At 48.3% G+C, this 13522-nt stretch overlaps 1 protein-coding gene across 3 annotated transcripts in view; it reads left to right on the top strand.

The window, feature by feature from the left end:
- The window catches only part of LOC100863423 (irregular chiasm C-roughest protein), a 140754-nt gene that overhangs the window by 124979 nt on the left and 2253 nt on the right, over window positions 1-13522 (top strand). Inside the window, exons 5-13 of one of the 3 annotated variants that reach the window (XM_086906539.1) lie at window positions 4459-4659; window positions 5344-5471; window positions 7471-7622; window positions 8192-8502; window positions 9183-9423; window positions 10541-10696; window positions 11304-11551; window positions 12257-12492; window positions 13143-13272. In XM_086906539.1, coding sequence (XP_086762665.1) covers window positions 4459-4659; window positions 5344-5471; window positions 7471-7622; window positions 8192-8502; window positions 9183-9423; window positions 10541-10696; window positions 11304-11551; window positions 12257-12492; window positions 13143-13272 — 1803 coding nt within the window. The remainder of the gene's footprint in view (window positions 1-4458; window positions 4660-5343; window positions 5472-7470; window positions 7623-8191; window positions 8503-9182; window positions 9424-10540; window positions 10697-11303; window positions 11552-12256; window positions 12493-13142; window positions 13273-13522) is intronic. The other 2 variants (XM_086906540.1, XM_086906541.1) reach the window with 2 other exon arrangements.

The following is a 13522-nucleotide window of genomic DNA, read 5'->3' as shown; positions in this document are numbered from 1 at the left end:
GAACAGTTATCCCAAGCAACGTATCCCGAGGCGAGCACACGGGTAATTAATGTAACGGTGTAACACGCGGTGTGTCGCCCCGATCACGCCAACGTTGGATAATTAATTTCATTAGGAGGGCGAAACAGCCGTTTTTCCGCCGGCCACCTGGCTTCTTCTTCTTCCTCGCGCTCGTCGATCCCTGTCTAACGAAACCCGATGGAAATTCATTCGCGCTCGTACGGCTCGACTGTGTAACGAGCTGGCTCGGCTCGGTGAGAAAAAGGGGACATTGATCCGGGTGGTCCGTGTGGCGGCGGGTCTCGAGAGCGATTCGTTGGAAAGGCGGCTGAGGACTACGTGGAATCCGTGAAAGGACAGCGAAGGGGTGCGCGCATTTCCATAAAATTCGCAACGTTCCGACAGAGGCGGTCCCTAAAAACAAGCTCGCTAAACCGAAAACTTCTAATCCGCCAACTGTTGAAGTAGAAAGCTGCTCGTTAGGAAGCGACGCGAAGCCAATTTATTCGATCGAATTACTCGGCGGGGCGCAATTAAACGCAAAGCCGTCTGAGGGCGGTGGGGATGGAGAGGAATCGTCGTTGGTGTTCCCAGCTATTCGATCTTGCCTCTCGTAATTCGAATATTTTCGCTATTTCCTCCTCCTCCCCCTCCTCGCCAGACGATTCATCGATTCCGTTTATTAATAGAGGCAACTTTCGGATTATTCATTAACGCCGATGCACACCGGCGCGAATTATTTCGCGCCGTAAATTACAGCGGAGCTCTGGGTCAACTTTGCCCGACTATTCAACCGCCGGCTAATAATTTCCCGCGAGTATTTTGCGAGTAAACAACCTCGAACGAGTGGACGAGGCTCGAAAGAGACAAGAATAGAGTACCGATTAGAGCTTTTTCCTTCCGTTCGCCCTAATGAATTGATCACAGACGACGAGTGAGTTAGTCGGTTAAGAAAAATCTTCCTTTGATTTCGATTAATTAATTTAGTCGATAAAGATTTGGCTACGTAAGAGATACGCGCGAGAATATTGCTCCAGTCTGTCTGGAACGATCGATGAAAATTCTCTCGCGACGAGTCTGCGAGTTCTCTCTTTTTCTCTCTCTCTCTCTCTCTTCTCTCTCTTTCGATAAATAGTCTAGACGGAAGATAAATTTCGCGAAATTGGCGACAAACGGTTCACAAGTTTGAAAGCTACGCTATTACAAGAGATACTTTCGAATTGCCCGAAGCAACAGCTTTAATTACGAAACACGCGTAGCTTTTCCTTTCGGAATGTAAAGGCGTTCGAAAGCAAAGGGAAAGCGTAGGCCGACATCGTCAGTTTTCTCTTGATAATCGTTAACTGTACTGGCAAGAGCGTAAAACATCGTTGAACGAATCTGGGCGGAAATATCGGTCAGAGGGGTGAGCGGAGGGATTAATGCGTAGAACGATAAAAATATAAGAACGTTAGGGGAAGGTGAGTTGGAAATAAACGGAGCCAAGGTTACGAAGGCACGGTTTTGCGAAAAGGCCGATCGGTCGATCGCGCTACGATATTTGGGTCGTGAAAAATCGTCGATCGTACGCGACGTTTTACGCGGTGCATTTATCCGTGAGATTATCGATCGATCGACGATCGCAATTATACTCTGGTACTCTGGTACACGTAGGAGCATTTGTCGACGTTCTCGGGCACGGATAAAACACAGGCAGCAGTAAGAATCGCGCTTTCGCACCGTTAGACAAGTGGTGGAGCACGCTTCTCGAATGCGTGGAATTCGTAATTGGAGCGAAATCGATTCGCCCCGACGCAAGTTGTCATCCTTACGTCGCCGTTATGGATATGGACGGTCTAATAATAAGTTTTCCCGCGAAAATCGTTATTGTTCGCCGCAAGATTTATCGAAGCGACGGTCGCACAATCGCCGACGTAGCTGGAATTAAGTCGCTGACTGTTCTCGAACCGAGTCGCGAGAGCAAAGAAGAGAGTACGTATATTTTTCGAGGTGAAGATGCAAGAAAAAGTTGGTCGCGGGCAAGAGGGATGAAGCTTGCTCATCGAATATTCATCGAGCGAAGAAAGAAAATTTCAAAGACCGACCGTCCAGTTCTGAAGATCTTGCATCATTATTTCTTCTTCTTCTTCTTCTTCTCCTCCTTCTCTTCTTTCATTCCTTGGTGCCTGGTTCTTCCCTTCCTGCGTCGCGATCCTTTGGAGATAATTGCGCCGCGTTTATTAAAATTACAACATCGCGACCGGTCGTGATCGCGGCAAGTGTCGTAAATAAGGTTGGAGCAAAGCGAATCGTAACTAGCGGTGATACGAGAGTGCAGGGGCATTGATGGCAGCGTGCCTAATTATAGACGATACGATCGATTCGCGAGAGCCACGCTCTCGTACGTGCGGCCGCATATACGCGTTATATGTATTCGTGCACGAAATCACATCAGCTGGACGAGCGATGGACGAGCGATAGAAAACTGTGCGTGGATTTTTATTCGCGGAACAGTCCGACGGAGAGATTTTTTTCGGCGGTTCCCGTCCTCTGGCAAACACACTTCGATTATATGGAGATTGGCGAGCCATCGATACCCGGATTGCATCCTCACGTTCAAGCCGCATCTAGTAAATTTCTTTCGCGTTAATTTTACCTTATCTTACGATTTTTTAACTCGTTCCATCGCCAACAGTTGGTTGAAAGTTGTCCTTGAAATGACTTCGATTCGACGTTCTTTTGACTTTTAATGATAACCTTTAGACGATCTCTCCGAGGTGAACTCGGACGAATCCAAAAAAAAAAAATCCATCGATGTTTAAATGGCAAAAGTTCAGCGATAATTTGATGTTTGTGTAAGCGTCGCGCAACGCTTATTTCTGCGATATAACGTTTCTTGAAACGAATAATCGATAGATAATCAAATCGACTTCCGAATAAATAAACTTGAAACTTTATCGATACAAAATCGATAATGTACCTATATACATACATATATATATATATATATATATATATATATATGTATATATATATATGTATATATACGTCGTATACATGGCATAATTTCAAGAATAGTAGCCAGCAGGTACAAATCCAGTCACGAAATCTGAGATTAGCATCGATTACGGGAAACTAGCGTTTCCGACCGGAAACATCGATGCAGATGTCGAGATCTCTCTCTTTCTCTCTCTCTGGCCCAGATTTCTAATTAGAACCGATTGGATCGATCTTCGCGCTTCGTGATCGTCGAGCAACTAACTCGATCGCGATATCACGAGCCGCGAATAAATTCGGCAGATCGTTCGATCGTGAGGAGGAGGAGGAGGAAGAAGGGACTTGCTACGGTGTTCTCACGAGAGGAGAGAAAAAGAAGAAGAAAAAAGGAGAAGGGAAGAGGCGAGAGGATAGTGTCTATATCGCGGATCGATTCAAGACGAGATCGCGGAAGGGATTTTCAATCAAGTCGCCTGGAGGCTGAATTAATTCCGGGGAAATTCAAAAGTTTGGAAAGCGAGAACCGCTCTCTCCCACCCCACGGACGAAGACCGCGGTTGCCGGAAGCTAGCTCGAGGCCGAGGGGATCCAGCTACTTGATCAGGGTCCCGTTAGAAACCCGACCCGCGAGGATCGATCGCAGCCGAATTATTGAATAAAATATATGGCCAAGTCCGTTATAATGAAATAACTTCCGATATAGAGAGATGGCCCTCCCACCTCTCTCTTTTCGTCCTCCTGACGCATTCTTCTTCCTTCGCCTCGGCTCGATAACCTCCATCCGACGGAATATCCGACGGATCTCCTCTTCCTCGGCGTCTCGTTGCAACGAGACGGCTGCTTTAAATTAATGATCGAGAACGGTAAAGTAGGTGGTAACTGTTGGTTAGGGAGGAGGGACGAACAGTTTGTGGCAGTTTAAAACAACGAACTATCGTTTTACGGAAGCTACCAATTGCGGTTGACACAGGGATGGCCGAGGCGAGGGATGTTTGTCAGCGTTAAATTAGGTGAATAATGTACGTAGTACTCGACGAGATTCTTCAAGTTTTGGTATGTCGTTCGAGTAAAGGTGAATAGGGATGATTTACGGTGAAAAAAAAGTGTCGAATGATTAAAAAATCGGTGCCTCGGTATGAATGAATGAACGAGTCTCTCGTACGTTTTTCTCTTTTTTTTCTTTTTTTTTTTTTTTCATCGCTTTACAAGTTACGTCACATCGTATTTTTTACGATCCGGTATCCCGTAGAGAAATTTTTGGTTTTGAGAATCGAACCGGCAATTTTTTTCAGCTTCGCTATATCACCGACGCGTCATATTTCTTCCCCGTCATTCGTCATTATTACATCTCCCCACGATTCGACTCGATTCGATTCGATCTAGAATTCGTTAAAATATCCGCCCGTCCGTCAAATGTATAACTGCTACAAAGGCAAAGGACCCTCTCGTCGCCAAATTACATTAATCATCGTCTGATTGCAGATCACGTGGATCGACGGGCTTGGGAACGTGCTGCACAGAGGCATAAAAACGACCAAGGAATTGTTCGACGACGGCCCTTTGTACACCGTGAAATCCGTGCTGAGGGTGATGCCGCGCAAGGACCACGACAACACGACGTTCACGTGCCAAAGTCAGAACGCGGCCGACCGCACGCCGCAGAACGCGAAACTGCGCGTCGAGGTGAGTGGTGGAACAGGGGAGACACCTGAAAACTGGGTCATCATCGGGCCATCCGTTGAAAACCCGGGACGAACATATATATATATATATATTTCGGGCGAGCTTTTTGCGCATTTTTTTCGCCAGTCCATTTTCGAGCGAGGAAAAGCAGATTAACAGCGGAGCCGGCCAGAAACGCGGTAACGAGCCGGGGAATAATTAATGTCGCGTCCTCCCCCCTCTCGAAAACTGGCGCATCCCGCACGAGAGGGTAGACTCTCCCGCGGACAATGGCAGCCCTGCGGTTTTCGTCTCGTCGAGGGACGAGGAAATCGGGAGGATTTGGGGGAAAGGGATGGGAATGGGTGGATCGTCTGGCCTGAGGATGCTTTCGTCAATGATTCACGATGATTCGGGGTCGCGACTCGAGCGCAAGAGGGTTGGAAGTTGTCGAGGGACACGCGTCGTCTGGTGCGTCGTTCGGTTATACCAGAGGGTTGTAGCGCGATATTAATTGGCGAGAAATTAGCAAGGGCCAAGGTGGGTCGAAAATAAAAAGTGGAATTGCGAGCGGTGGTATTTCGAGAGTCACGCGAGTCGACGATCGATGCTCATGAAAGTTTGAGCATCGGATCGCGTGACATTTTCACCACTTCTCCTCCCTCTCTTTTCCACCACTTTCGAATTCGATCTCTTCTGTTTCAGGTCCGCTACGCGCCAAAAGTGTCTCTGAGGATCCGGTCGGGGCTGGGCAAGAACGGACGGATCGTGGAGGGCAGCGAGCTACGCTTCAAGTGTCGCGCGGAGGCGAACCCGCCGAACGTCGAGTACAGGTGTGTAACATCGCCTCGCGTTCTATAAACCCCCTCCACGTCGGGGAGAGAGGGGAGAGGACGGACGATAGGCCGCGATGATCGATAGCCCGGTACAAGAGCGGTCGACGAATTCGGAGCGTTGTTTTCAGGAGCGTGTGGCCAGGTGTCGGTGTCGGTGGTTGTTTCATGGTTGCGTGCCGACGAATACGATGATACGGGATGAGCAGAGAGATAGAGAGACGCGATGGAAATGGAAAAGAGTTCTTTCCTCGTAGGGATATGTTCCAATTCGTAGTAGGTTCGATTTAAAAAAAAAAAAAAAAAAAAAAAAAAAGGGATATTTCCGTTTTCAGGCGCAGCCTGGCCAAGCGAAAAATTCGAAAAGATGGGATCACCCTTGGGCATGATTCATGAAAACCGCGGTTATTCGCCTCGCCGATACTCGCACTCTCTTTTTCATTCATCGATCCTTTGTTCACGGCTCTTTTACCCTCCCCTTCGAGGGTAAGGGGAATTTTTCCTTTTTTTTCATCTATCCCTCCATGCATTTTAATCCTCTCGTTTTTTACACGAGAGAAGAGGGGAGGGGGAAACACGTGTCGTCCAGACTCTATCGGATAGGATCGGGAAGAGCGAAGGAGGAAAAAGGAAAAAGGAAAAGCGCGTGGTCAGGGATTTTACCGGGTCAGAGAATGCTTGATTCGTGCGTTTTTAACGATGGCGGGAAGAGGAGGAGGGAGAACGGTTGGAAGCGTCGCTTTATAGAAGAGCGGGCCGTGGGACGGGCGGAAACAAAAGGAGAATTAGCAAGTAATCGGTCGTGGCACGGAGCAAGCAAATAATTGATTCTCGTTACAAAGGGAGAACAATGTAAAGTTTAGGACAATGTCATGCGTCGCGTTACGCGTTGTCTTGTTGCCCGTTTCGATGGCCTCGCGATCTCTCCGTGCACGAACCGACGCGCGCGTGCACACACACACACACACTATAGTTGAGTGTATCATCGTGCATCGTTCGTCCACTCTGACGAAACGGAGATCTCGAAACGAAAGCGAAAGGGAACACCAGGGATGATTTCGCATCCGCGCGATTCGGGGATAAACGAATGCGAGAATAGAAGAGTCGAAGATTCGATTTAAGGATCGACTCTCGATAAAGCTCTCGTCGATCTTTCTTACGGAAATCGAAACCGTAAAAGTCCAATGGATAACCGTTCCAACCGTTTACGAGCCAAGTTTCTACGACGCGTAATTCCGTGAGAATAATAAAAGCCACGAGTAAAGGAGTCGCGCGAGAGATCTGGAATGCTATTAGCGACGACTTGGAGAAAAAGAGCCAAGATCCTTTTCTTCGAGATTCACGGAGAGATTTCGGGAAAGTTTCGTGATCGTTTCATTCTGTTTCTCCTGTCCTTCGATAACGTATGTGAACACGCGATTCGACCGAGGCTGAAAGAGGCCCGCTCGCGCTCTCTCTCTCTCTCTCTCTCTTTCTCTCATTTATTGCCATCCAAAGAGATTCTCGTCGCTCTTTCATCGATTGTACCGGCGAACCGAGCGAGATGAATCGAAGAACGTAAACCAGCATCTCTCTGGAAGGATCGTTTCTAAAGGAATCGGCCACTAATTCGACCAAGATTATCGTTCTCGCGTTTTCCTTCGCTCTTTGTGGCTCGGTTCGATCGAATCTGAAAAATGACCGAGTAGAATCGCGGGTCCGCGTTACAAGGAAAAGGAAGAGGCGATCGTCGAGAGATTAAAAAGGAGAAGGAAAATTGATGGAAATGGGTGGAAGCGAAAGAGCCGAGCGAAGGAGAATTTGCGGAATCTGAGGGGGTACAAGTAAAAAAAAAAATGCGTAATTATCGCTCAAACTTTTTTCGTTCGATCGGTCGGATAGCGATCAGGTTCAGTTTTTGCGCAACAACTGTGCAAATTATGCGGCAATTGCACGTTCGACGAGGATTCAATCGTTCTTTTCTCTTTTTTTTTTCATCCTCCCCCCCCTTTTTCTTTAGGTGGTTCATTAATGAGAAGAAGGTGATCGGCGACTACACCACGGAGATGATCATCCACAACGCGACCCGAGATCTTCACGATGCGATAGTAAAGTGCGAGGTTCACAACGACGTCGGGAAGAGCGAGGACACCGAAACTCTGGACATAACGTGTGAGTATACGAAGAAAAACGGGGGTTCAAAAAATCAACTTTTTTGAATCGCAAAAAGAAAGGAATCAGAAGGAACGACTCGTAGTCGCAAGAATCGTGTGCGATTCCTCGTGTACGGAACGAAAGCAAGGGGTTAATATTCGCTGACTCGACCTCTCCTTATCCCATTCGTCCGCCCGGAAGGATGCTTCGACGCCGTTTCGTCGCGTTATTTAGCGGCGGATATACCCGTAGCCGGGCATCAGCGAAATTCGAGGATAACGCTTGTCAAAAGCCAGAGAGGAGGCCAGACGATAAATTGGACTTCTTAAGGGGCAGAATTTGCCGGCATATTTTGCCGAGATGCTTCTTCTTCGCGATTTATGTACACCTCTCTCGCGATACGCGTAGCGTTGAACACTACGTTGGTTCGTTGGAAAAATGGGAGAGAATAGACTTGGAATTTCACTCGTAAACAATCGTTCTTCTCCGCGTGTAAAGTAGCGATTATTCGATCGATTATTGTCTCGAATCGAGCAATCCTACAGAGAGATCCGTCAGAGCGCGAGGTGAAAATGAAAATTTCACAGACGGGCCACAGTTCCGGCACCAGCCGATCTCCGTGGAGACCCAGTACGGCGCCACGGAGATCTTGCAGTGCGACGTTGACGGGAACCCGACGCCTGAGATCCGCTGGTACCACGAGGATTCGGAGCGGCAAGTGGCAAGCACGCCTAACATCAGCGTGGTGGTGAACCACGAGACGGCCGGACGCTATTTCTGCAAGGCGCACGTACCCGGTTTCCAGGAGTTGATGGGCTACGCGAATATCTACATCCGGGCTCCGCCGAGTATCGTGTCGCAGAGGGTGCAATACGTGCCCGACGAGGGTGCCGTCAAGGTAATTTTCCTCCCTCTCGGGAGCAATCTTTCTTTTATTCTCTTTACTGTCCTCCCCTTGCTCTCCCCCTTCTCTTTTCACGAACCGGTTCGTATCTGTTGTCGGTCGTTGAACGAGCTTCGACTTTCAAAAGTCGGTGTCGATCGAAAAAACGACGTATTATTTCTCCACGTTCCTGGTTTTCGACGAGCGCGCCGATTTACAGCATGGGTCGTAACTCTGCCCTGCTGTAGGGGAGGGACTCGTAACGAGGCATTTATGGAAAATAACGCGAGAACCGCGACCGAATCGCTAGGTCTACGAAAATCGAAATAGGAGTGGGCGAAATCTACATAACAAATGGTTTAGAACAACGGTGCAAAAAAACAGCTGCTATTTTTCCACGGAATTTGAACTAGTCCGATGAATAGGAAACGTATAGGACGAATATGACGATCGACTAACCGTGTTTTCCACTTTTTTTTTCCACAGCTCCCTTATTCTTCATTTTTTTCGCCCCTCTCCCTCGTCGATATACGATATATATATATACACGTTACGCGACGGTTTTAAAAAGCGTATCGTACACACGGTTGGTGACGGTTGGTCGATTCGGCGAAGGGGGCAAGCGGAGGCCTTTTCTTTTTTTTTTTTTCTTTTTTTCTTTTTTTATTCGACCGTTGCCTTCCTCGATTTCGCAGGTGAAGTGTACCGCGATATCTGTGCCAAAAGCGGACTCGGTGGTATGGAGCTTCGCCGGTCGCGAGTTCAATCTCTCGACGAACAATACGCAGTTTTCCGTGCAGGAGGAATACACCGCCGAGAGAGTCGTCAGCACTGTCACACTGCTCGAACCCACATCCACGTACTTCGGGGATTACAACTGCACGGTCACGAATAGCTTCGGCACGGATTCCGTCATAATCAAGCTGACGGCACACAGTAAGTTCATATCCATTATAACCGGTCGACCTTTTTCTTTCTTTTTCACTCTTTCTCTCGTTACTCTATCTATTTTTATCTTTCTCTCAACTCTTTCTCTCTCTCTTCTCCCTCTCTCTCTCTCTCTCTCTCTCGCTCTTTCGCTCTCTTTCTCTCTCTCTTTCGCTCTCCGACTAGCTAGCTGTCTGCATTCTTTACTCCCGCGATTCCACGCTATTTTTCCGCGTGCTGCGCGCGACGCGTCCTCGAAAAATTGCTACGTTTTCTGGATGGAAAAACGCTCGAAGCGGTTCGCGAGATCTCCCCGGGAGGAGAGAATAATGTCCTCGTTACCGGGGAGGGGGGGAAAAAAAAAAAATCTGTAATCTGGACCGATTTACAAAATCAGCCGTAACTTTTTCGAAACGACGCTTAAACGACGAATGAACGAAAAAAAAAACGACCGCGAGATTTTTCCAAAATCGATGCGCGCATCGATCGTGATTTTGCATTTTTGGAAAAACGGACGCGTCGGTATCTGATGCGCGTTCTCGTAACCGGTGGACAAGACGAGGCGACCGATTCGTTGCCGCACGGACAGTTTGTAATAAAATACAACGGGAGGAAATTATTCTTTTTTTTTTTTTTCTTCCTTCCCGAATAAAATCTGCCTACATTTCGAAAAACGAAATAACGAAAACGAATGGCGCTCTAAGTCTCAATTTAGCCCGCGATCCCGTGCATCGTAATTCTCGGCCTCGGCCAATTTTTTCCCCCATAATTCTAGTCGATCTTTCGCATCGACCGATCCGTCCACCCTGATTCACCCTGATTCTCTACATTTTTAGCCGAACCGCTACCCTCGTAAATTCCCCGAGTTTCAATTAACCCGCGCGCGAGTTCCGCGCTGATTTCGCGTCGTTAAGCAGTCGCGCGCACTCGCGTCGAATTTTTTTATTTTCAACGTGGTGGACGCGCGTTTTCGAGAGGGAAGAGAAAAAAAAAGAAGGAATGAGAAAGAAAGAAAGACAGAAAAAGAAAAAGGGAAGAAGAAAGAGAGGAGGGGAAGAAAAGAAAGACATTCATGTTTCACTCGATGAGCCAAACAGCCGAGATTTTAACCGCCCGTGACGCTCAGCGTTGATTCCAGTCGATTTGCAACTGATTCTGATCATCGGTGGCCTGGTCGTCTGCGTGATCCTGATTGGCGTGATCATTATACTCATTCTGCAGTGCCGCGACCGCATCAAACAGCCACGACCGAGGACGGCCCAGACCCAGGAGACTGATATGCGTGAGTGGAATATCATGTTAAAATGAATTATAACGCGGCCTCGTTCGTACTCGCGCGATTTCGTCATTTCGACTCGAAAATTCTTCCTTTCTACGAACGAGCCACTTTTATCGGTCTATCGGGGCGGAAGGAAAAAAGAAAAAAAAAAAAAAAAAAACGATAAGCAACGGATGAAGGATAGGTCATTGAATGCAAACGAGGCCGATACACGTTTACGAGTCGTAAACGGGTTGGGCGTAGTCGACGCGCGACATTCAGTGGTCCTTCACCGCCTTTCCAAACGGCTTGTTTATGCTTTATCTATATATCAACCGGTCCCTCCCCCCTTTTGCATCGATTATACGCTTCAAAGTGGTTGTTTATATACCACGGCAAAGTTATCCTACGCAGTCGGATATCCACGCTCGAGCAATTTCTCTATCGCTCGACGATCGATGTCGGGACTCCACCCTTTTCTTTTTTTAATTATTACACGAGCCGAGTGTACGTTATTCAGATTTGCATGTAACGTAAACATTTCGAACAATAGAGGCGGCGATATATAATTGTCTCTCTAATCTCGCTTTCACCCTGCGATACCGATCCGATCTCTTTGTTTCGGCCACAGAAGAAACAGACTCGAACGCGGACAGGTATCGGGAAAGCGACAGAAGCAGCAATCTGTCGGACGTGAAGGCGGATATACGAGCTGGATCGAGCGTGAGCAACGCGGAAAGCGTGACGGCGCTCGACAGCGAGGGCGAAGGAAGCACGAGAGGCGTGAACGCTTTGGCGCTGGCAGGACCGGTCCCCAATCCCCTGGGTTATCGTTACAGCGCCGATTACACGGAACCTTCGTTCCCGCCGAAAAATAACGTGAGTACAGTGGTAGCGATGAGTGGTGATGATGGAGGGGGGGGGGGGGGGGGGGGAATGTTGAAAAATCGCGTCGCATCAAAATTTTCTCTGTTCTCTCGCGCGATCTCGCGCGAGGAAGATGCCAAGAACCGGAGCCAGAGCTTAATCTAGTTTATTGCACGAGGAAGCACCGAGCTCCAAGAGTGCATATTAAAGCGTAGAATCTCTCTCCAGGGCATGCACTCTCGAGGACCGTGTAGATTTAATTTGCAGTTTTTAAGAATTTCCCACACCGAATCCTGATACCTAACTACCTGCCACCACTCCTTCTTAACTTCGCTGCGTGGAACATTTGGAATTCGACCACGTTTCAGACCAGACTTCCTTCTACTGTGATAATCCCGATCCTAATTTCTCTACACACCGAACGAATTGTAATGCGAAAAGAGATCCTTACGTTCGATCGATCGTGAGACGACCATCCCGTCGAACGAATCAATTTTAACGCGTCTCCTATTTTTACGAACGAAACGGATCCTACTTCCGTTCTCTTCGAGAGGAAGGATACGAGAACACCGAGTTATTTTTATTCTTATTTTCGATCACTCGCGATCCCAAAGATGTTCGCGAACGAGATATTTCTGAAAATTGTCGGAACGGAGGATCGAGCGGAAGAAAAGGTTTCTTACGATCTTTAACAATCTTCTCGTTTCGACGTTGTAGGACGGCAGTAACAATAACGGTTACGTGCCGTATGTGGACTACACCCGCGACTACATGCCGCCCACGACGCAAGGTGTGGGAGCGTCGCGGGAATCTTTGAGCAGGATACCTTCCGGCGGCATACTAGCCTCGAAGAAGATCGGTCTGAGTTCCGCGAATTTGGGCAGCTCGACCCCGCAAACCACACCCGCGATCGACCCACGTTTCTCGGCAACGTATGGAAACCCCTACCTCAGGTAAACTTCTTAGTAGGCTCCTCCGCCTCTGTCAATGGGACTCGCGCCCATCTGTGTCATCGAGCCCGCAATCTGGTTCCACGTAGCGGCGTAATAGAGCGAGCTTTGACCAACTGTAATTGTGTTTTCGCGCACAGAGGTAATCCTACAGAGGCAAACGCGTCAAAGACGATCGAATTATACTCGAGCCGCGGTTTGGAAACGTGATATTTCGCTCGAAGGAGATGTTGCTTCGAGGGGGGATGATCGATCGAAAAGTGGCGAAAAGATGATACGCGGGCCGATTTCGGGAACACCATCGATACAAACCGTTAACGTTGCAATATTTACGACGTATTGATCAACGGATTTGTTGCACCGTGTGTGCAATCGTTTCCGCGAATTAATTATATTCCACGTGAATTACGAATCGTGTGTGTGGGCGCGCGCGCGTATGTGTGCGCGTGTGTGCGCGTTCGTCTTGAATATTTATAACGTCGGTTCGCGGAACGTCGCAGGCGTTCAATATTAATCGGGCAAATCCGTCGTCCTCGTTCGAACTCGTTTTCGACGACGATGATACGCGATATGTATATTTCTTGTAATATCGATCGACGCACGTGAGAGAACCACCCTGACGTTTCTTTTCTCTCTTCTTCCCCGAACAATAGAATGTCAGCAGCGGAGCAACTGAGACACGCGCCGCACACAGCTGTGCCGGGAGTGACGCCTGCACCACCGCCTTACACGCAAGCAATGAGAATGAATAGCTTGAATACCTTGAACGGCGCTGGACCGCAGGTTAGTACAATGCCAGCGAGCGAATGTGTGCCAAATTCCTGGATCCTAGTTACGACATCTCAGGTGCATTCCTACGCTCACCTGAACCAGTTCCACGAGTCTGGTTGGTTATCTCGTTCGAGATAATAGTTGCGCGATCGATTCGAATCGAGTTGATCGCGAACCTCTCTCTCTCTCCCCGTAATTTTTACCGAGATAACGGATAACCGATGACCGGCCACCCACTCCTCGAGCGTTCTTCGAGAGAAAG

The sequence above is a fragment of the Apis florea genome, unplaced genomic scaffold, assembly GCF_048593485.1.
Source record: "Apis florea isolate Af1SG1 unplaced genomic scaffold, ASM4859348v1 contig_2495_pilon, whole genome shotgun sequence".
NCBI lineage: Eukaryota > Metazoa > Arthropoda > Insecta > Hymenoptera > Apidae > Apis > Apis florea.
Note: the sequence above shows the minus strand (reverse complement) of the source record. Positions and strands in the feature narration are given on the sequence as shown.